This window comes from Myxine glutinosa, chromosome 5, assembly GCF_964187855.1.
Source record: "Myxine glutinosa chromosome 5, kmMyxGlut1.1, whole genome shotgun sequence".
NCBI lineage: Eukaryota > Metazoa > Chordata > Myxini > Myxiniformes > Myxinidae > Myxine > Myxine glutinosa.
This window is the reverse complement of record NC_136265.1, coordinates 156977173-157002041: the sequence shown is the minus strand read 5'-3', so window position 1 is coordinate 157002041 and position 24869 is coordinate 156977173. Positions and strand designations below refer to the sequence as shown.

At 44.7% G+C, this 24869-nt stretch overlaps 1 protein-coding gene across 1 annotated transcript in view; it reads right to left on the bottom strand.

Annotated features, from left to right (window-relative positions):
• Positions 1–24869, bottom strand: part of LOC137426892 (solute carrier family 22 member 6-B) — a 99271-nt gene that overhangs the window by 56123 nt on the left and 18279 nt on the right. Inside the window, exons 2-4 of the mRNA XM_068115893.2 lie at positions 20790–20893; positions 13545–13699; positions 2598–2766 (exon numbers count right to left, since the gene is read on the bottom strand). Of these exons, the coding sequence (XP_067971994.2) occupies positions 2598–2766; positions 13545–13699; positions 20790–20893 (428 nt within the window). The remainder of the gene's footprint in view (positions 1–2597; positions 2767–13544; positions 13700–20789; positions 20894–24869) is intronic.

Here is a 24869-nt window from a genome sequence, read left to right as displayed (position 1 = left end):
ACTTCGTCCGTCTCAAGCAGGAGCGCTGCTCCTTCAGTGTCTCATAAAACACACCCATCCGGTTTGGACCAGTTTGAGTAATATCAAAGACTTTAAAATGGTACGTGCTGCTTCTTTGCTTGAAAAGGATAGAGCACGGACAATCCCCATCGGTTGGCATCCATAGGGAGTAGGAAATTCCTCCACAGGAAATGCCCCACTGAGCACGGTGAGAAAAGCGGCGCCATTGTTGTAACGTCACTGGTATCCAGAGCATCCCCGGGAGGGCTGGCAGTTCCCCCAAGCTCATTGTCTGTGTTAAGTGTTTGTCTCGTCAGTATGTCCATGTGTGTTTGTGCGTTTGAGTGTGCGTGTGTCAGCTCTATTACGAGCCTTAGCCCAAAGGGTGGAGCCTTGCTGCCTTGGCCAGGGAAGGGGTGGAGGGAGCATGGACTGTTTTTTTTTTACATCTGCATGAGGAGGAACCCCGGTTTCTGTTTGAAGAATAGAAGTGTTTCCCGTTAGTATAATATTGTTGTGTGAACGGTCCTGGCTAATGGCCAAACCGCTCCGCCAAGATCTTCAGGACAACCGATTTAATTAAGTGCCAACACGCCCAAGTATCAACGAGTACCAATACGATCAATAAGTGATTTCCTTTTTGCAATTTAAATACCAACTTATATCTCCTCCAGCGACAAATTAACTGCTGTAATGGTTACCCCAATTCAGAAAATGAAACAGATGACAGACATTTTCTTCCAAATAAAATTGTTTGTTAAAAGTAATAAGGCACTGGGAGTTGGGACTACCAAACTTGCAATGGATCCAGGACACAAAGACAATGAATAAGGGAAGGAATTAAACAAATTTATTGTATGAAAACAAAAACACCTTATGGGTATGACATACACACATATTCACTCATTCCAAAACAAACAGTGGAGACAGGCAAGGATTGTGGGTAGTCTCGTAAAGCCCTTCGGGTGGCAGGGATTGGCACTCTGCAGCAACAGTACTCCACGGCGACCGAAAAAGTCGTGCTGGTACCGAACCATTGCTAGCTGGCAACAATTCCAACTGACGACTCCATCGTTCTCCTAAATGTGAACCTGCACACCCATTTTTATTTCTCCCTGCAGACATGCGTGCCCGGCTCAGTGATTGGCTGTTCAGTGTCCTGGGGGGGGGGAGGGCTTTTACACAGCCCACAGTGCCCCACCTTCCTTGTCACCTTTTCCTCCATTACGCACTCATCCAAGCCGTACCCGTAGTTCTTTATCTGACAGGCCTCGAGGGAGGTTCATGGGTCCGTGCGTGAAGTGCTATTAAGTACTATGCAAAGTGACAATGAGTCCTGCACGCACTTTCCTCCCCTTCCATTGTGCCCAATAGGCCTTTACCTGTGCCCCCGAATGGTGTGATCTGGCACCCCACCAAGGTGCCCTCTCTTCCTCCAGGCAATTAAAAAAGGGGGTGTAAAACTGAGTCCTCCCTATGACACTTATCCCAATCCACTTCACTAAATTCAACAGGAGGTCGTGGCAAAGCTTGTATTGTCACTCTCACTGAACTTAGGCATGCATCAATTTGCTCCTACACAACCGAAAACTTGGCTTCTTGCCTCTCACAAATTTTACATTAGTATGGTAGAGAGGGCCACCAAGAGAGTGCATCTACATAAGCATGTGCCTTACCGTGCCAATGAATTACCTTGAAATTGCACTTCTGCTGCTTCTCAAGCCCCATCGCTCTGGTTCCTTGAACTGAGGAGGAATGATCAGACTAGATCACAAACTCCTTCCCATACAGGTAAGGGTGAAAGTGTCTTACTGCAGACAGTATGGCCAATAACTATTTGCGAGTAATGCAGTAATTTTGTTTGGGCTTTGACAAGGCCCAAATGGAATACTCTACCACTCTCTCAATGTTCTGTTGTTCCTGGGACAGAAAAGCACTCAAACATTCCCTGTCTCGTTTCCATGTCCAGGATGTACCTATCTTTATCTGGTATGCCAAAATCTGGGCCTGGTGAAGGTGCGGCTTACCAGGAAACTCCCAGTCTCCTGCAAAACCCCAGACTCACTCCACTAGCCCGAGATGGCCATCCTGACTTGGTCCCGTTGCCCTTCTTGCTATATATACAAGGCTTCCACAATGTGGCGTCTAGTCACAGCTGCTGATACCACAAGCTGTGATACCACAAGTTAACGGTATGGTCCTTGCTGTGACTCCTCTTCCTGGACATCCTTATGTCTTGGAAGAGGAGTTCCAGTCAACAGCAACCTCTCAGTCTCCAGGAACATAATATGTCGCTGCCCCAGGTCCAGCTGGCAGCTGTGCTCTAATCGGAGGTTGAGCTCCAACAAGCACTGGTCACTGTGGAAGTCCTTCAGGAGGATCCAAAAGACCCTGAAGACCCAAATGGCCCTGAAGACCCAAAACACCATGAAGACAAAAAAGACCCAAAAGACACCGAAATGGTCAAAGATGCCTATCCCTCTGAAACGACGTGAGGTGAGGCGCATGGAGCACGCCGAGTCACGCTAGTTAGTATAATAAAAAAGTTAGTAAAAGTAAAATAAGTAAAAGGGAAAGTTTGATATATGCCTCATTACCATGAAATAAGGAAGAAGAGGAAGAACGTCATAGAAGCAGTCAGCTGAAGGTATCGCCAATTTCCCATGGAATAGGCCAACCCTGCGAGGAGAAACTGGCCTGCTGAGTAAGTTTGACCGGTCATCATGTTGAAGATGACGTAATGATTTGGATGCAGCCATTCCAACCCTAAGGAAAAGAGAAATGTGTCGGTGACAAAACTTTCAGGTATCTCTTTGTATACTCCCATGATAGATAAATCGATGATTTATTGGAACATTTGATAGAAATCTGATGAGAACCAGATCATACCAGATGAGAACAAAAACACGATTGGAGATCTCGCGAGATCTTTCCGGCGATGGCACGGATTTTTGAAGCTGTACACATTCTCCACGTTTCCGAAGTTAAGTAATTGTTCACAATTGTATTTTGTCAAAACTGTATTTATCTTTCGGTGTGTGTACCTATAGTGTGTCCCGAGGAAGTTTCTCGGTGTTAATCTTTCATAAATTAATCGTTTCTGTTTGCTGCGCGTGTGCGGCCTTCTATCCCGAGGCTTCCCCCATCGAAGTTTGTTCCTTCCTTCGCTGTTTTTGCTTGGTTCTTAGATTTTTCCCTTCTCCCCTAAACTTCCCCGAACATCTACTCTTTGTTTAACGTTTTAACCCCCCTCCCCCCCCCCAAAAACAACAACATTTATTTCCCTTTCTCCACGTGTGCTGTTGTCCCATCGTGTGCTTCTGTCCACGTGCGCTGTCTCGCGCCACCCCCATTATTTCCTTGCCTTCCGCCCTTTGCCCTGTTCACATGACTCGTGGTTGTCCCTCTCAGCCCTCTCCCCGTTGGTATTTTTGTGAACATAAGACTGTCCTTCACGGTTCTGTTTAAATATGTTTAAACTTTACCCTGCAGTGTTTTATTCAGTGGTATATTACAACACGCTGTTTTTCTTCCGATTTAAAAGGCTTTTTTCAATTCCCTCTGCAACACATTCCACTTCAAAAAAATATTCAATCTCTTACAATTCTTCCTCACTACATGCTCTAAATTCACATTCATTCCACCCCTCCTCCATCGTTCTTAAACGGATCGCTAACTTGAAAATCACAATAAACCCAATTTGTTACAAATGTTCGTCTTTCATTAATCATCCACTTTCTAAACTCCCCCCTTGCCCCTCCCCTCCAAATCTCCCCCCTTGCCCCTCCCCTCCTAAACTCCCCCCTTGCCCATCCCCTCCTTAACTCCCCCCTCACCCCTCCCATTCAAAACTCCCCCCCAACCCCTCCCCTTCAAATCTCCCCCCCTACCATTCCTCTCCAATTCTCCCCCCTTCACCCTCCCCCTTCCTCCTCAAAGCTGCCGCCTCCCCACTTCGTCTACATTCTATCTCATTCCTCCACCTCCCCCAACCTTCTACTTCCCCCATCCAAAACCTTGATCTTTTCTACCCCCGCTAATTCACCCCAGATACACTTTTTTGAAATTCCAACTTCTTTCCTGGATGTCCTTGCAGTGTCCATATGTTTTATACCTCTCCCACATCCCCCCAAGCCCTCTCCCTCCCACATTTCTCTCGATGTCCCTGCTCTCAAATGTTGTGTTTGTGTCCTTCCCCCTCTCTCCCCATCTTGTCTACCGCTCCCCTTATTTTGTGTTTTATGTGTCGGTTTGACTTTTTGTGTGATTAATGTTAGCTCTTTCACGAGCCTCGATCTTGTATACAAAAAAAATAAAAAAATAAAAAATAATCTCCATCAGGTTTCTTAAAAATGAGCCACAGGTACCGAGGCTTTCCTTCCAGAACACCTAAATTCCACGTGTAGGTTGTTTGATTCAGTTTAATGTGTTGACATCTTCTTTTAAGGTATGATACATTTCGCAGTTTCTTTGAGTTAAGTCTTCTATTTAACATCTCTTCCGTCTTAAGATTAGGATTATATTCGCTGATATACCAACACAGATCATTAATAACAAATTTATTGTTAGCATCGAAAGCATTCTCAGCCCCAAAAGCAATCTATTTTCATTATCATTCCTTTGCAGTTGAAATCGAATTTGAAGTCCATACAAAACTTTGTCATAATCACAAAATCCAAATATACCCTTAAGGGGAACTGCTACGGTGAAACTATTCTCTGCTTTTGTTTCATTGTTATGCATTGCCTTCCTTTGACTATAACCAGGGTCTGCATTTGTTCCCGTTATCATATCAGGAATAAAACCTTCAACAGCTCCTTACCCATTCTATCACAAAACGAAGATAGTGTAAATTTCATCATTTCAGATGAAGCAGAGACATAATGAACCGCTTCAACCTCTTGTGTTCCAATATATAGGCAGACACTATCAAACATTTTCTAGAAGAAATCATTTACGAGTGTAGCGTCAGTATTATTCGCAGCCTTAGTGAATTTCAATTTACACAAAAAGAAACTATCAGCTAGACTCAAGTAAGTTTGTTGATTATTTATTTCAAAACTTTTTGTTGCGTTTGAATTCCAGTCTGTTCCTGGTATAGCATTTACCTTAAAATAGTCTTACTTTTTAGTGGAGTTTGAAATGATAATCGGATCATCCAAATCATAGATACTATCAATCGCTTCCATACTTGTATTTACTTAGTAAAAAAAAAAAAGCTGCTAAAACTTTTGAAACCCTAACCCAAGTATTTGAATGATTTTTTGTCGTTCTTGTGAAGATAGTTGAGTTTTGCCTTTTTTAATTTCTTTGATTGCTTGTAATTTATGAGACTGCTTTTGAGCATCTTTTATACTCTTTATAGCACCCACTACATTTCCCACGGCAGAAGCAGTTGAACCAATTAGGTCTTTATGTTTAAGAATGGTTGAACCAATACCCATTAGAGTATCAATTATTCCATCTCCTTTATTTCTCAATTGATGTCCAACACCCCGTTGTCTCTTGGGTTTATAGTATCCTCTGCCAAGAAACATACCTTCCCCCTTATGGTATGGTGAAAGGAACATCCCATCCCCTGTAATTATTTTATATTTTCCCAACTCGTCTTTTCTCACAATCATTGTATTTATTTATTGGAAAACTTCACATAGGAGAATTCTGATGGATATAATTTCATCATTGAATGAAATCATCCGATTATCTTGGTCGGTTATCCTAAAATTTACTGTTATGAATGGTTTTCCCTGACACGGGTAAATAGACGAGATTTTTTGGTTCCATATTGAATTTATAACCAATCGGGGTTTAGGAAGTGCTGAATGAAAATATTGTATTTGTTCTTATTCCATCGTTATAAGCACCATCAATCAAATCACAATTAATTAATACCGAATTTATACCGAAGGATATTTGAATAACATTATTACTGTAAAACGTCCCGTTAGTTTCAATCTTTTTTGAAGAGAACCTAATAGCTCTCTGAATGAATTTTCAATTGTGAAATCAACTTTATAATTATTTTTGAGTCTAATAGTTGATTTTGAAGTATGTTTTTGAATATCTATTACAATATTTTTTGATTCATCACCTTGGTCTTTCATAAGACGGGCAATTTCAGAAGATATTTGAGAAATCTCGTAAGTTCCAGGTAAAACATAGTTTTCTATCCACTTCCTGAATTATAACTAAACTTGTTGTTTTTCTCTGTGATATTAAACAAGGTATTATAAGTTTCCATTGACAATAAAGATGCCTCATATTCTTTTGTGGGGTCAAGTTGTAGTGGGTAGGGGAATGAAGCTGTGTAATCACTTGTCGTGAAATTAATACTAAGAATTGTGCTTCACATCTTATTTAATATGTAATAAAATATCTTTGGATTGACATTTATTAATTATTTTCATATTCATTAACTGATCTAAAATGGCTGAGGCTTCATTAAAACAATTGTTGTTTCCACCCTTCTTACGACCTAACAGCAATAATAGCCTATTAACTAATTGTGATGGGTCATTTGGAAGAAAGCTAACACCCGAACCCGAGACTAAACCAAGCTTGCTTAAAGCATCAATAATATGTTTCTCCTTCTCATTCTTCCTTCTTTTACCAGCAACATAAACTCCACAATCAAGTGAGTCTAGGAAATCAATACACAGCAATACCCCGTATTATGCCATTTCGACCTACGTCAAATCCGACTTTACACCACTCTTCTGGAGTAAATTTCATATGCGTACGCTATAATTTCATACACTATACGTATGCGTAGCTGCTGGTTCTCATTCAAAACAAAGGCGATGCCATATGCATTTTGTCCTATGCTGCGGTCGCGTGCTTGCTTTGCCTTTCGCTGTTATTTTTGTGATTATTCCTTTACTGTGTAAAACAACCAACGCGACGTGGCAACGGCGAAACATGACGACGATGCCGGCTCGGACGACCGTCCGTGGCAAACGTCACGTCACCGTGCAGAGTGTGCAATGTCCGCGACGAGGTCAGGCCCCAGGGTCCATTGTCCATGTGAAACGAACGACCGTGTCATGCCTCGAGCCGGGGTGCCTCGTCGGGCACCTCGCCGGCATCCCGTGTCGACGAACCGATCGACGTGTGCATATGCACATGTGCATGGATTTGCAAATGCCTGCCTGTACGTCGTCGTTTCTGCGTATATCGCATCCTCCAAAAAAAAAGAAGCACGCAACTTTGGCCGCTCGAGGAAAGACGGGGCACGCCTACGACTAGGAGGCGAGCGTCGATCCCCGGGGTGGCCGGGTTCACGGAACCCTGAGCTCGTTCGTTCGTCACAGACGACACGACACGACCACCGGTGAAACTGCTCGGACACGTTGGGTAAAGCACGCCGTGGTAAAGCGGGCCGCGGAGCCACTCGGCACACAAGCCCGCTCACGGTCGACACGTCCGTGCCGGTCACCCCGTTCGAGGAGAAGACCCGACCGATAGAAAACAATGGATGGACACCCAACGGGGAGCGGCAAAGATTCAGGGCGAAGCCGCAGCCTCCTCCAGTTATTTACTCTAGTTTTACGGTGTTTGTCTTCATTGTAAGGCATTTTAAAGACATTACGCCCAGTTTACGTCAAAAACCAAGTTACGTCACGGCTTATGGAACCAATTAATGACGTAGGCTGGGGTATTGCTGTATACTCTATCATCTTCATTTTTTATATTCAATGGTTCATTGAAATATGTTGAATCACACCTCATACTTGTTGCTTGTTTTTCATCTATTGTTAGAAGAAACATTAGTCTTGGAGTTAATTCAACAGGTGGTTGAGTAGAACTTAAGAACACCAATTCATCATTATGTATCAATACCTTTTCTTTCACAAGATGAAACACTGCTGCTTCTTCTGTTGGTACGAGATTCGCTTTGGTTTTTGTATCCGCTGAATATTCATTGTTTAAAAGAGCCATCACAATATAATCGGGAGGTTGATTTACCTCCTCAAGTTGTCGAAATAATCCTTCATCATCATATTCTAATTCTCCAATTTCTTGCTCTGTCATTTGACTAAAATCTTCAAGCATTTGAAGTTTTTTCGGAGTATATTTTATTTTGGGAGTTGTCGAAGAAATCATTTTTTGTTGAGTTTTTAAAAGTGGTTTGAAAAATTTCTCTTGTTTTCTTTCAAAGGCTTCTTCACCAGTTAGTTTTTGTCTCCGTTTCTTCTTTCTCTCTTCCTATTGCTTCACAACTTTTGAAACCAACTTCTGATGTTCCTTAAACTTTCTTGCTCTTTCTTTGGCATTCATTTTCTGTATTTATTTGTTGAAAAATATCATTTACTGAATTGTAAATGTCAATGGAAAAATTTTCCTTTTCTTTATCATTAAAGTAGATGTGTTCAAATATATACTATTCTTCAAATATTTTTCAAATTCTTCATTAGCATTAATACGAGTTGTAATTTCTTCTTCACTAATGCTGGTATCTCTGCTTTTCATACGTTGGCGTTGAGTTTCTTCATCAACATCAAAACCAAATGATAAAACCTTAACTCCATTATCACTCAGATGTTTCATAGTTTGTCTCATTCCTTCTGGATTAGTTTCTAAAATCCCAAGACCACCAGATTTTAGTTTCTTGAACTCACTCTTACAATGTGAATATTTTGTTGTGCCAAGAGAGACCTCCTCAAATATTTGGCCTTCGTTCCTCAATCGCATATGTTCCTCCATTGTAATGTAGTAATAATCTTCACCTTCTACTTCTCCTGGTCGCATTGCTCTGGTTGTTGTAGATACAATACGAATCATGGGGTGTTTTTTTTAAAAGCTTACAATCTTTTCATTTTTACTATTCAAGAGCTTAGCTTTATGAAAGTTTTTTCCTGAAGCAGATTTACCCACAAGATTAATAATAATAGTTGTCATTTATGTGTGTAATTATTTATAAAATAAAAAAAATATCAGTTAGTATCTCATCTTGTTTCACAACAATATATTTATATTTTCCAATCGTGTGTTTCATGTGAGCCTCAAATTCCTTTTTGCTGCATAACGTAGAGCAATTGTCTCTCCAAAAATTATTTATATCTATTGAATTTAACTTGAATAAAATAAAGGTATTGGCATTGTTTCTTATTGAGCGACGAGGGAGTTGAAATTATGATTGACTGAGATAAATACAATTACATGAAGAATGTCTCCCTCTTGTATAGCAGCTATCCATAACCGTTTGGTTTCTCTCATTAACACAATCATCAAAGATAACGAGGTTCTTTTTTGATTTATCTAAATCTTGGGGTGAAGGTATATCATCCGTATTATCACTGAGAATACGAGTTATGGGTTTTGGTTTCGGTTTTGATTTCTGTGTATCACAAAATAGTTGTATTATATCTTCAATGTTATAATCATTTAGTTTGTTTTGAAGTTTGAATAAACCGATTATATCTTCTTTTTGAAGACCCGCATTAAAACCTTGTGATAGTAGTTGATACTCGGGTTGAAAACTTGACTTTGTGAAAATTATTAAATTATTATAATCTAAAAAGTTGGGGGTAAGGAGCATCTTTAAAAGCAAACAGGTTTTTCCACAACCACTTGAACCAACTATTAGACATCTTAATGAATTTGGAAGATTTTTATGGTTGTTAAATTTGATCTTATTTTCCCAAACAGGTAAAATATCATTCATTTATATATTTGAAAAACAAGTCGTCTAATTTTTATGAGCTTTTTTAGAAACTCTTTATTTTATCCTGAGTTAGGGTTTAAGTTCAAGATAATCCATTATTTTATTTATATAGTATCTTGTATTAATATTTCCATTGAAATTATTTTGAATAATAAATATTATTATGTCTGGGGATAAAGCAATATCTAGAGCCAGATAGATCTGTGTAGGTAGGTATCCGACTGTCGTGATGGGGAATCTACCTGTAATAAGTTATGTTAGGCGGTTTGTTGGTTAAGATGTATACCTGTGAACATACCAGGATGTTTGAGTGCTGGGTAGTTAGGGATTAAAGATAACACCCCCTGTGCGTCAAACCTGACAGTCAAACCTTTGTCCCTTATGGCAATGCACACCTGTAGACACTTAGTTAGGCCCTTTAGTGCACGCATTAATTAAACTCCCTTCCCTGACAAGACTTTGGAAGGGGGCAGGCGGGAGGCCAGTTCAGGGCACCGCCGCATGGACCGCAGCCAGCTACACCCCCGCTAGGCCTTGAGTAGCACGCGCTATGACCACGCTCCAGGCCTGTGGATGGCACTGATTGGTTGGCGCGCCGAGGCTGATTATATCCGCAGGTTATATCAGGGCACGCCGAACGGCTCTTGCTCTCTTGGACATCCGGCGCTTCGTCTTGCGCAGCACGCTCTCTTCGTCTTGCGCAGTCCTAGCCCGAGTTCGCTGGCTTGCTTCTAAGAGTTCTCTTGAGTTGAGTGGAGTTCGCTTGCTTCTTGCACATTCCTTTGTCTCTCTGGCACGTCCAACTCTTGGGAGAGCTGACTGGGACTTGGCAGACCGATCGTGTGTGGAGATCGACCTCGTGTGGAGCGAGGCCTTGTGGTGCTTGGAGCGAGGCCTGGTGGTGCTCGGAGGCGGACGGCGAGGGCCGCGTGGGACGTGGATGATACAATGCAAGACGGCGGACGAGATAAGGCTGCACCCACACCCCACATTCACAACCACACGACGTGTTCTTTTCGGAAATTCATTCCCTTGTCTGTATCTGAAGTGAGTTGTGGAGACGTCCCAATTTAGGATTATCATTTATTTACCGTCGCGTTTTATTGTATTGGGTCCGTAATAAACGTGTTATTTTTGTACATTTGAAATTGTGTTTGCCGAGTTCGGTTCATTAATTCCCCGCAGGATCGAAGCCGCGGTCGAAGACGCGGTTATTTATATCTATTGAATTTAACTTGAATAAAATAAAGGTATTGGCATTGTTTCTTATTAGACAAGGGAAGAAAACCGCGATCGAAGCGCTCCATGTAAGTGCTTTTGCCGCAGCTTTACACTTCCCTTCTTCCTCCCACGTTTGATAGTAAAATCCGTGTTCAGTCGTCGCCTCCAATTAAATCCGTTAGGTCCATCCGCGAGCCCTGGTATTAACCAAAGGGTCTGCGCGACAATATCATTAAACCCCTTTACATTTCCTCAATACAAATGGTCTCTTCCCCTGTAAGAAATGGTGTATTATCATCATAATACTTAACATTCACCTCTCTAATTAATCTTGCAAAGTAATTCATTTTGGGTTCTAATTTAAAAGAGTTATATTTCTTTTTATATTTTTTTATCATCATTAATTAAAAGATAATCACAGAATAAACATTGTTTATGGGCTTTTGACTGCATTTAATCCCACTCTATCACAAGCTGGGCAATTCTCTAATTTATCATGTGGAGAATCAGGAAATTCAAGATCTGGTATGTCGTTTGGATTTATCATGTCATATTTATAGAGTAAAAGATTACTTCAACGAAAAATCATCAGTATAAATAGTAGTAGTATAGTTATCATCTTCATCGGTATCTTCATCATCGATAAAACGACTTCCATAACTATCGTTTGAGATGAGATGAGAACCAGATAAGAACGGCATCAGCCCACGGGTCCTAAAATCCAGCTCTGCCGCTCTATCTCACCCTCTCTCTGTTCTTTTCACCCTCTTTTGCTCAAGGTCATCTGCCAGCATCTTGGAAATCAGCAAACATTACCGCTTTACACAAAAAGGTGCAAAAACAGATCCTTGCAACTACAGACCAATCAGCCTGCTCCCAATTATCAGCAAAGTCATGGAATCCATTATTGCTTCGGATATCAAATCCTTCCTCTTCTCCAATGGCTTGCTCTCCGTTCATCAATTTGGATTCAGACCAGGTCATTCTGCTCTGGACATGTTGCTTCTGCTGTCTCAACATTGGATGGAGATCCTCAATGCCAATCAGGATATCAGAGCTGTCTCCCTTGACATATCACGTGCCTTCGATACGGTCTGGCACCCAGCTCTGCTCACCAAACTCTCCTCCGATGGTATCCATGGAAATCTCCATGCATAGCTTGTGGACTTCCACTCTGGTCGTAGTCAACGTGTGGCCCTGAATGGATTTCTCTCATCTTCCCTTCCTGTTCTGGCTGGAGTTCCCCCAAGGTAGTGTTCTGGGCCCTGTGCTATTTCTGGTCTTCATCAATGATCTCTCTGACTCTGGAAAATCCTCCCTATCTCTTTGCTGATGACTCCACTCTCTGCTGCTCCATTCCTCTTCCCTCAGATCGGCAGTCTGCAGCCTCCTCACTCTCTGCAGACCTGGACAAAATCACAGACTGGTCAAACAAGTGGAACATGTCTTTTAATCCTATCAAATCTCAAACTCTTACTATGTCTCTCCGAAAAGACCGACTGGAAAACCCTCCCATCTACTTTCTCAACAATCCTCTCCAGGAAGTTCTGTCGCTCAAGCTTTTGGGTCTCACTATCTGCCATGATCTTTCTTGGGAAAACCACATTTCCAAGCTGGCCGCCAAAGCCAGTCGCCGACTGGGCATCCTCCGTCGTGTGAAGTCCTTCCTTGGCACACCTGAGCTCCTCGCCACATACAAGGCTTTCATCCGCAGCTCAATGGAATACTGTTCCCCCTCTGGGCCGGTGCTCCTGCCTCACACCTAGCTCGGCTTCACGCTGTTGAAACCAAAGCTTTCAGAATCATTGGAATCTCCTGCGATGAAGCTAACTCCGAGGGCCTTTCACTCACTCACCGCAGGCAGGTTGGTGGTCTTTCTTTCTTCTATGGACTCCTCTCCGGCCTTGCTCCCCCAGCTCTCTCTGTGCTCTGTCCCCCAAATATTCCTACAGGTCCCACAAGATCTGCCAGCAACCCTCTTATGGTTAAACTGCCAAAAATCTAGGCTCTCTGCTCACCTTCACTCTTTCAGTCCCCTTTTCTCCCGCCTCTGGAACAAACTCCCCCACTCCCTTCAATCCCACTTCTCCCACCAGGTCTTTAAAACAGCTATTCACCACCATCTCTTATCTCTCCCCCATCCAAAACCTTGATCTTTTCTACCCCCGCTAATTCACCCCAGATACACTTTTTTGAAATTCCAACTTCTTTCCTGGAAGTCCTTGCAGTGTCCATATGTTTTATACCTCTCCCACCTCCCCCCAAGCCCTCTCCCTCCCACATTTCTCTCGATGTCCCTGCTCTCAAATGTTGTGCTTGTGTCCTTCCTCCTCTCTTCCCATCTTGTCTACCACTCCCCTTATTTTGTGTTTTATGTGTCGGTTTGACTTTTTGTGTGATTAATGGCTCTTTCACGAGCCTCGATCATGCATAGAAAAACAAAACAAAAAAAACCCATATTAAATAAGAAAGTTTTTTTTTTCAAAGCAAACTTATTTATCGAAATTTAAAACACTGATATTATATTTTTGTATTTATTTTTATTTTTTAAACAAGCTATGAACATGCAGGAGTTTTCTGTGCATTGGCACGTCACGGCTCACGGCTTAGATTGCATGGAAAAACAGCAAATCTTTGCAAACAGTCCTTGTGCCCTTACCCAGAGAAAATGCGTTCAGGAATGATCCAACGATGAACATTCCATCAAAAAATCGTGCCACGGTGTAGAGAGCAAAAGTTGGTGCAAACGCAGCGGTAATTCCCGAAACACCAACCAGGAAATTGCTTGTCACCATTACAGAGCGACGTCCAATCCTGTTAACAGGACAACAGATATGCTCAACACTGAGTAGTGGTACTCTTGCTGAGCCAACAGAGCTTAATTTATCTACTACATATACACACATAATGTTTTCCATTATACTCTTCATTAAATCAGTTATTTAGCAGCTGAAATGTCACCGACTAACTGGGATGCGACTGTATCCATGGAGAAAGTGACTGGGGGAGCGACTTCGCTATTGTGGGCTTCTCTCCAAGTTGCACAATATTCACTGAAACGCTGGTTGAAAGAAGGATATGTTTAGCATTGGTTAGGCAATCGCTGGAGAAAAAGCTGCTTGAGTATGTTGTCCTCTAGGTTATTCTCACTCAACAACTGTCGCATCTTTCGGAGCAATTGAGAAGGTTTACGGTCCCACTGCTCCTCCGAGTAAAAAAAAAGATGTTGATACAAGGGCTTTTGCAATGAGGCGGTTGTGTGGTGAATGAGCTCTGCCTTGAAGTAGTCATCAGGCCTTTCCTTGGCTGGCCCGATGAGAATGCCCATCGTCTCTTGCTATCTCCAGCTGGAGATAAACAACGACATATGCAAATTCTGTCTGCTGCACCGTAATGCCTCGGATTACAAACTGGGCATCAACCTGAGCGAACCAAATGGTGGGTCATTATGACAAAAAGGAGGTAGCTTCATTCTAACATCTGTGATAGGAAGTGCGACGAAAGGAGGACTTTCATTTGACATGATGGAATATCTAATGAATCATTCACGTATCACATCAGATCACACGTCACACTTGTTTTTCAGATCAAGATGTCTCTGATTCCTTAATATCTCTTCCTGGTTACTCCCTCATCTGGTATGATAGACCTGAGCCTCGTCCTGGTGGCGGGGTGGCTATCTTTATCAAAAACTCTCTTCCTCATTCTCCTTGCACTGCCCTCTCTCCACCCCACCACCAGGAGTACCCCTGGCTACGGCTTCCTCTCCGCTCCCACCTTTTGTTCATATGTGTTCTGTACTGTCCTCCAACCAGTGATGACTCCATTTACATTTCACTGTCTGACAACATGGACCAACTTCTATCCACTCATCCCAACTCTCTCTTTCTCATATGTGGTGACTTCAACTGTCATCATGCCAGCTGGTTGGGTGTGGGTTCCTCTCTCACCAGTCATGGCACCTCAGCAAAGGACTTCTGTGACTCACTGGGATTGACACAATCTGTCAATTTCCCGACCCGGATCTCAGCCAATGGAGTATCTTCTCTTCTAGACTTGCTCATGACAAACTTCCCTGCTAATGTCTGCTGCTCTTCTTCTGCTCCAATCGGTTCTTCTGATCATGTGCTTGTCAAAGTGGACATCTCTCTGGCCATTCTCAGAGAGCCTCCTCAGCGTCGACGAGTCTGGCATTTCACTCAGGCCGACTGGGACGGTCTTCAAGCAGCCATCAATCGTCTGGATTGGTCTCCCATCTCCACTGCCTCTGACATCAATTCTTCCTGGGAATTCTTCCAAAGCAAAGTGCTCTCTCTCATGCACAGATTTATCCCATCTCGTCTTCAGTTGTCTTACCCTTCCTCCCATCCATGGTACACTGAATCTTGTGGTGAGGCAGTTGCCCTGAAACAACTTGCCTTTGCCTCTTGGAAGGCTAATCCAACTGAAGGCAATCTCAGTTCCTTCCACCAAGCTCGGAACAAGTGTGTGTCTACCCTCAGGAGTGCCAGGAAGCACTATCTCTCCACACTGAAGAATGAACTCTCAAACCTGTCTCCTTCCTCCAAATCCTGGTGGCGTCTGGTCAAATCCGTTTCTGGTGTTTGTTCCCCCTCCATCCCCTCCCTTACCTCAAATGGCCACACAGTTGACATCGCACGTGACAAAGCCAAATGCCTCAACTCTGTGTTTGCCTCAAAATCGTTAGTCCCAAACCCATCTCTCTCTGTTCCCACCTTTCCCAGTCGAACCCAACTGCTCCTGGACTCTGTGTCCTTCTCTCCTGACAAGGTGGAGGAGTTTTTGTCTAACCTCGACTCTGATTCTGCAACTGGACCAGACGGCATCAGCCCACGGGTCCTAAAATCCTGCTCTGCCGCTCTATCTCACCCTCTCTCTGTTCTTTTCACACTCTCTTTTGCTCAAGGTCATCTGCCAGCATCCTGGAAATCAGCAAACATTACCGCTTTACACAAAAAGGTGCAAAAACAGATCCTTGCAACTACAGACCAATCAGCCTGCTCCCAATTATCAGCAAAGTCATGGAATCCATCATTGCCTCGGATATGAAATCTTTCCTCTTCTCCAATGGCTTGATCTCTGATCATCAATTTGGTTTCAGACCAGGTCACTCTACTCTGGACATGCTGCTTCTGCTGTCTCAACTATGGATGGAGGTCCTCAATGCCAAACAGGAAATCAGAGCTGTCTCCCTTGACATATCACGTGCCTTCGATACAGTCTGGCACCCAGCTCTGCTCACCAAACTCTCCTCCTATGGTATCCATGGAAATCTCCTTGCATGGCTTGAGGACTTCCTCTCTGGTCGTTGTCAACGTGTGGCCCTGAATGGATTTCTCTCATCTCCCCCTTCCTGTTCAGGCTGGAGTTCCCCAAGGCAGTGTTCTGGGCCCTGTGCTTTTTCTGGTCTTTATCAATGATCTCTCCGACTCTCTGGAAAATCCTCCCTATCTCTTTGCTGATGACTCCACTCTCTGCTGCTCCATTCCTCTTCCCTCAGATCGGCAGTCTGCAGCCTCCTCACTCTCTGAAGACTTGGACAAAATCACAGACTGGTCAAACAAGTGGAACATGTCTTTCAATCCTGACAAATCTCACACTCTTACTATGTCTCTTCGAAAAGATCGACTGGACAACCCTCCCATCTACTTTCTCAACAATCCTCTCCAAGAAGTTCTGTCGCTCAAGCTTTTGGGTCTCACTATCTGCCATCATCTTTCTTGGGAAAACCACATTTCCAAGCTGGCCTCCAAAGCCAGTCGCCGACTGGGCATCCTCCGTCGTGCGAAGTCCTTCCTCGGCACACCTGAGCTCCTCATCACATACAAGGCTTTCATCCGCAGCTCAATGGAATACTGTTCTCCCCTATGGGCCGGTGCTCCTGCCTCACACCTAGCTCGGCTTCACGCTGTTGAAACCAAAGCTTTCAGAATTATTGGAATCTCCCGTGATGAAGCTATCTCTGAGGGCCTTTCACGCACTCACCGCAGGCAGGTAGGTGGTCTTTCTGTCTTCTTCCGACTCCTCTCCGGCCTTGCACCCCCAGCTCTCTCTGTGCTCTGTCCCCCAAATATTCCTATAGGTCGCACAAGATCTGCCAGCAACCCTCTGATGGTTAAACTGCCGAAATCTCGGCTGGCTGCTCACCTTCACTCTTTCATTCCTCTTTTCTCCCGCCTCTGGAACAAACTCCCTCACTCCCTTCAATCCCACTCCTCCCTCCAGGTCTTTAAAACAGCTGTTCACCACCATCTCTTATCTTCCCCCATCCAAAACCTTGATCTTTTCTACCCCCGCTAATTCACCCCAGATCCACCTTGTTTGAAATTCCAACTTCTTTCCTGGAAGTCCTGGCAGTGTCCATATGTTTTATACCTCTCCCACCCCCCCCCCTTCCCATGCCCCCCTTTCCCATGCCCCCCCCCAAAGCCCTCTCCCTCTCACAGATCTCTCGATGTCTCCATGTCTCTCGGTCCCTGCTCTCAAATGTTGTGTTTGTGTCCTTCCCCCTCTCTCCCCATCTTGTCTACCGCTCCCGATGTTGTATGTTTTATGTGTCGGTTTGTCTTTCTATGTGATTAATGTTCGCTCTTTCACGAGCCTCGATCTTGTATACAAAAAAAAAAGAAGATCAGAATCACGTCGGGGTCACCAACTGTGATGTTCCCTATTAGTGTGCTGGTTATGAAATGGTGTTGAAGATTATGAATAATTGAAAAAAAGATGAAAATTCCTTGCTGTTGTCTCTCCAGCTGTTTCCAAAGAAGGATGGATTCCTTTGTGTTGAGATGACGAGGCCTTAAGCTGGCATCATATGCAAAACAAAGAAAGTTCTCATTCAATGTCGTCATGGTTGCTCCACAAAGCAAACAAAATCTACTTCACTCAATAGTTATGGGGGTGTGAAAGGAAAGTCACGATTAAATATTGACGTAACTCCTTAAATAAACGAAAAACTCCTGCACGGAAAGGGCACCTGAAGCTAAATGTATCATGAGACCAGCTCGAGTACATCTCAGTCCGCAATGCCCATTGGATCTCTGAAAAGACTCCATTGATCGGCCAATAATATTGGCCAATAAAGAAAATTGGCCAATAAAGAAAAATTAACGAGCTACACCAAACTAAGTGACAAAATTATTACTATCGTCGATAATATCTGTGCCACTACTCAGATGGCTTCTTTTATCATCGTGGGATCATGATAGGGATATGGGATCATGAACGTAGCATATTGCCACAAATAGGTAACAGGGCTACTAGGGGTTCAGCTGTTCTGGACAAGAGGGATTTATCTTCTGCCCATGATCCATGACCTAAACTTGAGTACCTGAGCATGTAAGCCAAATTTGGTGTGGATCAGACCAGATGGAATACAGCTCTCCACTCTGGGCTGGCGCTCCTGCCTCACACCTTACTTTGCTTGATGCCACGGAACCCAAGGCCTGCAAGATCATTGAAATCTCCAACAATGAAGCTAAGACTATGGGCCAATCACTTTGCCATCACGGACAGGTTGGTGCTGGTGGTCTCTATCTTCTTCCTCCTTTTTTTCTGGTTTTGCACCATCTAAAAAAAAGAGCCCAAAGTGCTAATCTGCTTTTTCTTTTTTTATCCTTTCTTTTTTTTGCATACAGTGCATTCAGAAAGTATTCAGTCCCCTTCACTTTTTCATATTTTGTTATGTTGCAGCCTTATGCTGAAATCGTTTAAATTCATTTTTTCCTTCATCAATCTACACTGAATACCGCATAATGACAAAGAGAAACCAGGATTTTAGAAAGTTTGGCAAATCAATTGAAAAGAAAAAACTGATATATCACATTGACATAAGTATTCAGACCCTTAACTCAGTACTTCGTTGAAGCACCTTTGGCAGCGATTACAGCCTCGAATCTTCTTGGGTATGACGTGACAAGCTTTGCACACCTGTATTTGGGGATTTTCTGCCATTCGTCTCTGCAGATCCTGTCAAGCTCCGTCAGGTTGGATGGGGACCGTCAGTGGACAGCCATTTTCAGGTCTCTCCTGAGATGTTCGATTGGGTTCAAGTCAGGGATCTGGCTGGGCCACTCAAGGACCTTCACAGAGTTGTCCCAAAGCCACTCCTGCATTGTCTTGTCTGTGTGCTTAGGGTCATTGTCCTGTTGGAAGGTGAACCTTCGGCCCAGTCTGAGGTCCTGAGCGCTCTGTTTCAGGTTTTCATTAAGGATATCTCTGTACTTTGCTCCGTTCATTGTTCCCTCAACCCTGACCATTCCCCCAGTCCCTGCTGCTGAAAAACACCCCCACAGCATGATGCTGTCACCACCATGCTTCACCGTTGGGATGGTATTGGGCAGGTGATGAGCGGTGCCTGGTTTCCTCAAGACATGACGCTTCGAATTGAGGCCAAACAGTTCAATCTTGGTTTCATCAGACCACAGAATCTTGTTTCGCACAGTCTGAGAGTCCTTTAGGTGCTTTTTTTGCAAACTCCAAGCGGGCTTTCATGTGTCTTTCACTGAGGAGAGGTTTCCGTCTGGCCACTCTGCCATAAAGCCCAGATCAGTGGAGTGTTGCAGTGATGGTTGTCCTTCTGGAAGCTTCTCCCATCTCCACACAGGATCTCTGGAGCTCAGCCAGAGTGACCATCGGGTTCTTGGTCGCCTCTCTTACCAAGGCCCTTCTCCCCCGATTGCTCAGTTTGGCTGGGCGGCCAGCTCAAGGAAGAGTCCTGGTTGTTCCAAACTTCTTCCATTTAAGAATTATGGAGGCCACTGTGCTCTTGGGAACCTTCAATGCAGCAGAATTTTTTTGTAGGCTTCCCCAGATCTGTGCCTCAACACAATCCTGTCTCTGAGCTCTGCAGGCAGTTCCTTCAACTTCATGGCTTGGTTTTTGCTCTGATATGCATTGTCAGCTGTGAGACTTTATATAGACAGGTGTGTGCCTTTCCAAATCATGTGCAATCAATTGAATTTACAACAGGTGGACTCCAATCAAGGTGTAGAAACATCTCAAAGATGACCAAGAGAAATGGGAGGCACCTGATCTAAATTTCAAGTGTCATAGCAAAGGGTCTGAATACTTATGTCAATGTGAGATTTCAGTTTTTTCTTTTTGATAAATTTGCAAAACTTTCTAAAATCCTGTTTTCTCTTTGTCATTATGGGGTATTGAGTGTAGATTGATGAGGGAAAAAAAAGAAGAATTTAAATGATTTCAGCAGAAGGCTGCAACATAACAAAATGTGAAAAAAGTGAAGGGGCCTGAATACTTTCTGAATGCACTGTAGATGTCTTTGGGAGGCTGATAAAATATACACCCATGTCTTTACCATCATAATCAAAGATAAAGGTCTTTACCTCATGGCATCTTCATTACATCAAGTTTTAAATACCGGCTACACACATGTGAGGTCATCAATACCTTTGGAGATCACATGCTCTTTATACATGATAATAATGTGCATAAACATTTTGGGAATGTTCATTTTACACTTCAGCTGTCCCTATACTTTTGATAACATGGCGCATGATTGTTGTTAGTCCCCTACCGGTGTACACCGGATGGGACTATAGGTTTGCACGCCATCCCTCCGTCCGTCAGTCCGTCAGTCCGTCAGTCCGTCCGTCAGTCCGTCACGCAAAGAACAGTTTTCCGGACTTTTTTTCTAAACTCTTAATGCTAATGATTTCAAACTTGGCACATGGTTTCCTCATGATAAGTTACAGGTCAAGTTCGAACTTCACGACGTTTCGATCATTTTTGACAAAGTTATGGCACTTTGAACTTTGGTAGGGGACATGTATTGCAGCGCAATACTCAGAATGCTTGTTATGTCTTGGATTATTTCCTAAGTGCATGAGTAGAGAATAGAGAAATAAAGTAGATACATTACTTGTCAGCCAATCCTCCCAAGAGGAACCCTCCAACAAGTACACCACCCATGTACACTGATTGTGCCATCCTCTTCATCGCTTGTTTGTCACACACCAGATTCCACTGCATGAACACAATACATGGCATGAGAACTTGGACTCAGAATAACCGGCTGGACAATACACGACTTTCGAAATGACTTGTGAATGTTAAATGTGGCAATTTGTTCAGGCGCTGTGTGTGCTTGTTTGCACTCATTCGGTTCAGCTCGCTGGGCACTTTTAACCTGCTGTTAGTAGCACAAAATCTGGAAGTTAAATCGTCTTTTAAACATAATTTTCAGCATTTAGACAAAAGAGTGGAAATTCCAAATGGTTATGCAGAACTGTTGTGGTCCTGAATGAAGTCGGACTCACGGAAATCCTACTATAATGAATACTAACAGAGGTGCGTGGCATTGCCCAGTGCTGTTCCAATCCTGTTGGCATTTTGAAGAAATGAAATTTTCCCTTTTTTTTTCTAAATTATTTTTGTGGGTGCCAAAAACACTTCCCCACATGCACGAAGGAATGGGATTTATTATTATTATTATTATTATTATTATTATTATAATATATATATATTGTACACAAGATCGAGGCTCGTGTAAGAGCTAACATTAATCACACAAAAACATAAACCGACATGCAAAAACATATCATAAAAGGAGTGGGAGACAAGTGGGCAGAGAGAAGGAAGCACACAAGTACAACAGTAGAGAACAGGGACAATGGGAGATCTGTGGGAGGGAGAGGGTTTGAGGGTAGGAGACAGGGGAAGGAGGGGGGTGGGAGAGGAAAAAACAAAGAGACACTGCTCGGACTTCCAGGAAAGAAGTCGGAATTTCAAAAAAGTGAATCTGGGGTGAATTAACGGGGGTAGAAAAGATCAAGGTTTTGGATGGGGGAAGATGGTGGTGAACAGCTGGTTTAAAGACCTGGATGGAGGAGTGGGATTGAAGAGAGTGAGGGAGTTTGTTCCAGAGGCGGGAGAAAAGAGGGAATAAAAGAGTGAAGGTGAGCAGAGAGTCTTGATTTCGGCAGTTTAACCATCAGAGGGTTGCTGGCAGATCTTGTGCGACCTGAAGGAATATTTCGGGGACAGAGCACAGAGAGAGCTGTGGGAGCAAGGCCGGAGAGGAGTCGGTAGGAGACAAAAAGACCACCAACCTGCCTGCGGTGAGTGAGTGAAAGGCCCTCTGAGTCAGTTTCATCGCAGGAGATTCCAATGATTCTGAACGCTTTGGTTTCAACAGCGTGAAGCCGAGCCAGGTGTGAGGCAGGAGCACCAGCCCGGAGGGGAGAGCAGTATTTAGACAGCCTGCTGTCCTGGTATATTGTTCCATTTCGTGACCACCATCTAGGGAGTTGGTTATCTTTTACTCTTGGCTCTAGGGGGGAGTTCGTGCTAATCGCAAATGTACGAAGTCAGCCATGATTTTATTGTTGTCCATATCAAAGCCTTTTAAAAAAGTTTGGGTGACAGGCCCAAATCTGTATACGTTTTGCTACAGACCCCCCACAAAGATTTTCGCTTACCCCTCACCAAGTATCCATGAGAAAATCTTATTTTCTCAATAACTCGGCCAATACACATCCAAACATAACAAACATGGTGTCTATACCCATGTTTTCAGGGTCAAGGATAATGATAAGGTTGGTTTTGTTATGATTGGAGTCATTATGATGTCATAAATATGCAAATTAGATCCAAAATCGGCCTTAGAATGGGTCATTTACTCGAAGAATAAATATATGATTAACATAGCCTCTTAAAAGTAGTCATTGAACATGCATACATTGATTGGAATGTTTAAAACTTATCTAGGGTGACTGCTAGCATCATAATTTGGGTTATGAATGAGAATACGTACCATCTTTTGATATTCAAATTAATTGAAAACAAAACTGAAATATCTGGTTTTCCCTGATGACTCGGTCCACTTGCACCACAGCTCAATGTACAATGAATCCACACCTATGTTTTCATGGACAAGGATCATGATGAGTCTATTTTAATTTTGATTGGGTAAGAAACTGTATCAATTATACGTTAATTATGCTAATTAGAAGCCATCATTATTGAAGAATCTCATTTTATTGTTAAAATGTTAAGGCAACAAAACAACATTGATGTTAAACATGTAAATGAAAAGTTATTAACATCATAATTATAGCAAAGACACATAAAGTACAGGCTCTTGATCGGCTGTGCACTCACTGTACCCATTACAGCCTAGATGTCAGTATCATAACAGAGTCTTGTAGCGGTTACCGCTGGATGTACATAATCGCCTTGCACCGGCCAGAACACGGCCAGACGCGCCTCTCCCGGGCATGCCCGGACTCACTGTTCCCGGGCACGCCCGAACCTCCCAGGCACGCCCGGTCTCGTCTTTCCCGGGCATGCCCGCTCTCGCCTTTCCAGGGCTCGCCCAGAGCGTCCGGGCATGCCCGCTATCGCCTTTCCAGGGCACGCCCAGAGCGTCCGGGCATGCCCGCTATCGCCTTTCCAGTGCTCGCCCAGAGCGCCCGGGCACGCCCAGCCTCGACTTGCCAGGCCGCAGCCAAACACGCCCGGGCAGGTCCAGACTCGCCTTTCCAAGGCTCGCCCTTGATAACCGGGCATGCCCGGTATAGCTTTTGCCGGGCAAACTTCCCGACATAAATGTGTATATATATTGTTGCCCGAAAAACGGGCTTGTCAGAATACCTGAGCTGTTTTGTTTCAATAAAGCAACTCGGACGAATTCTGTCTTTGGTCGCGTCAATTCTTTCGACCTGCGTTGGAGCGCAGTTCCTTCATTGGTGACCTACCGACATGGATACGGCAGTGACGCTTAAACTGCCTACCTTCTGGGAGACTCACGCGGCTGTTTGGTTCGCCCAGGCGGACTCCCAGTTCGCCCTACGAGGCATCACCGCGGACGACACCCGCTTCCACCATGTTGTGGCGGCGCTCGGTTCCACCACCGCGGCCCGTGCCTTGAGCCTCCTCCAGCACCCGCCGGCTGCTGACAAATACGACGCGCTGAAGACGCTCCTCCTCGGCGCTTTCGCCCTCTCACCGGCAGCATGCGCACGGCGCCTGCTTGACCTGCCCGAGCTCGGCGACACGCGCCCGTCCGAGCGCATGGACTATATGCTCTCGTTGCTCGGCGAGCACTCTCCGGCATTCCTGTTCCGGGAACTGTTCCTCCGTCAGCTGCCTAACCCGGTACGCCTCGCCCTGGCTGGCACGTTGATCACGGATTCCCGCGCCCTCGCCAGGGAAGCCAATAAGGTCTCCTCGGCGGGCCAGCACATCGGCGTGGTTACCTGGAGCCCGCCGCCGTCCGAGGCGACGCCCACGACGCCCGAGTGCCCTGCGCGGTTGGAGGCCGAACTGCCGGTGCAACTGTTGGCCGCCACGCCGCACCGCCCGCTTCCGACACCACGGCCGGGGCCTCCACCTGTCCGGGCGTGGTGTTATTACCACGCCAGGTTCGGACACAAGGCTCGGACGTGCCGGCCCCCGTGCACTTTCGGCAGGTCGGGAAACGGCCGGGCCGGCGTTCATTCCCAGCCATGAGCGCCGGCCACTCGGGCAACTTGCTGTTTATTCGGGACAAAGCGTCTGGACGGCGTTTCCTGTGCGACACCGGCGCCCAACTGAGCGTCATACCTGCCTCCGAGCAGGACAGGCTGGACGCAGTTTGCGGCCCCTCTTTGGTCGCTGCTAATGGCTCGGCCATACGCACTTTCGGCCCACGGGTCGTCACCCTCTGCTTCGGCAGCCAGCGCTTTCAATGGACTTTTGTTACCGCCAGCGTCCCCGTGGCTTTGCTGGGCGCCGACTTCCTCTGCGCGCACGGGCTGCTGGTCGACGTCAAACGACGTCGCCTTGTCCACGCCGAGACCTTCAGCTCCCTGGCGTGCACAATGAGCAGCTCCGCGCCGACCGAACTGGCGTGCGCCCTCCCGGCAACGAACGAGTTCGCTCGCCTGCTCGTGGAATTCCCGGCCCTCACGCGGCCGACGTTTTCGGCCGTCGCGGTGCGGCACGGGATCGAGCACCACAT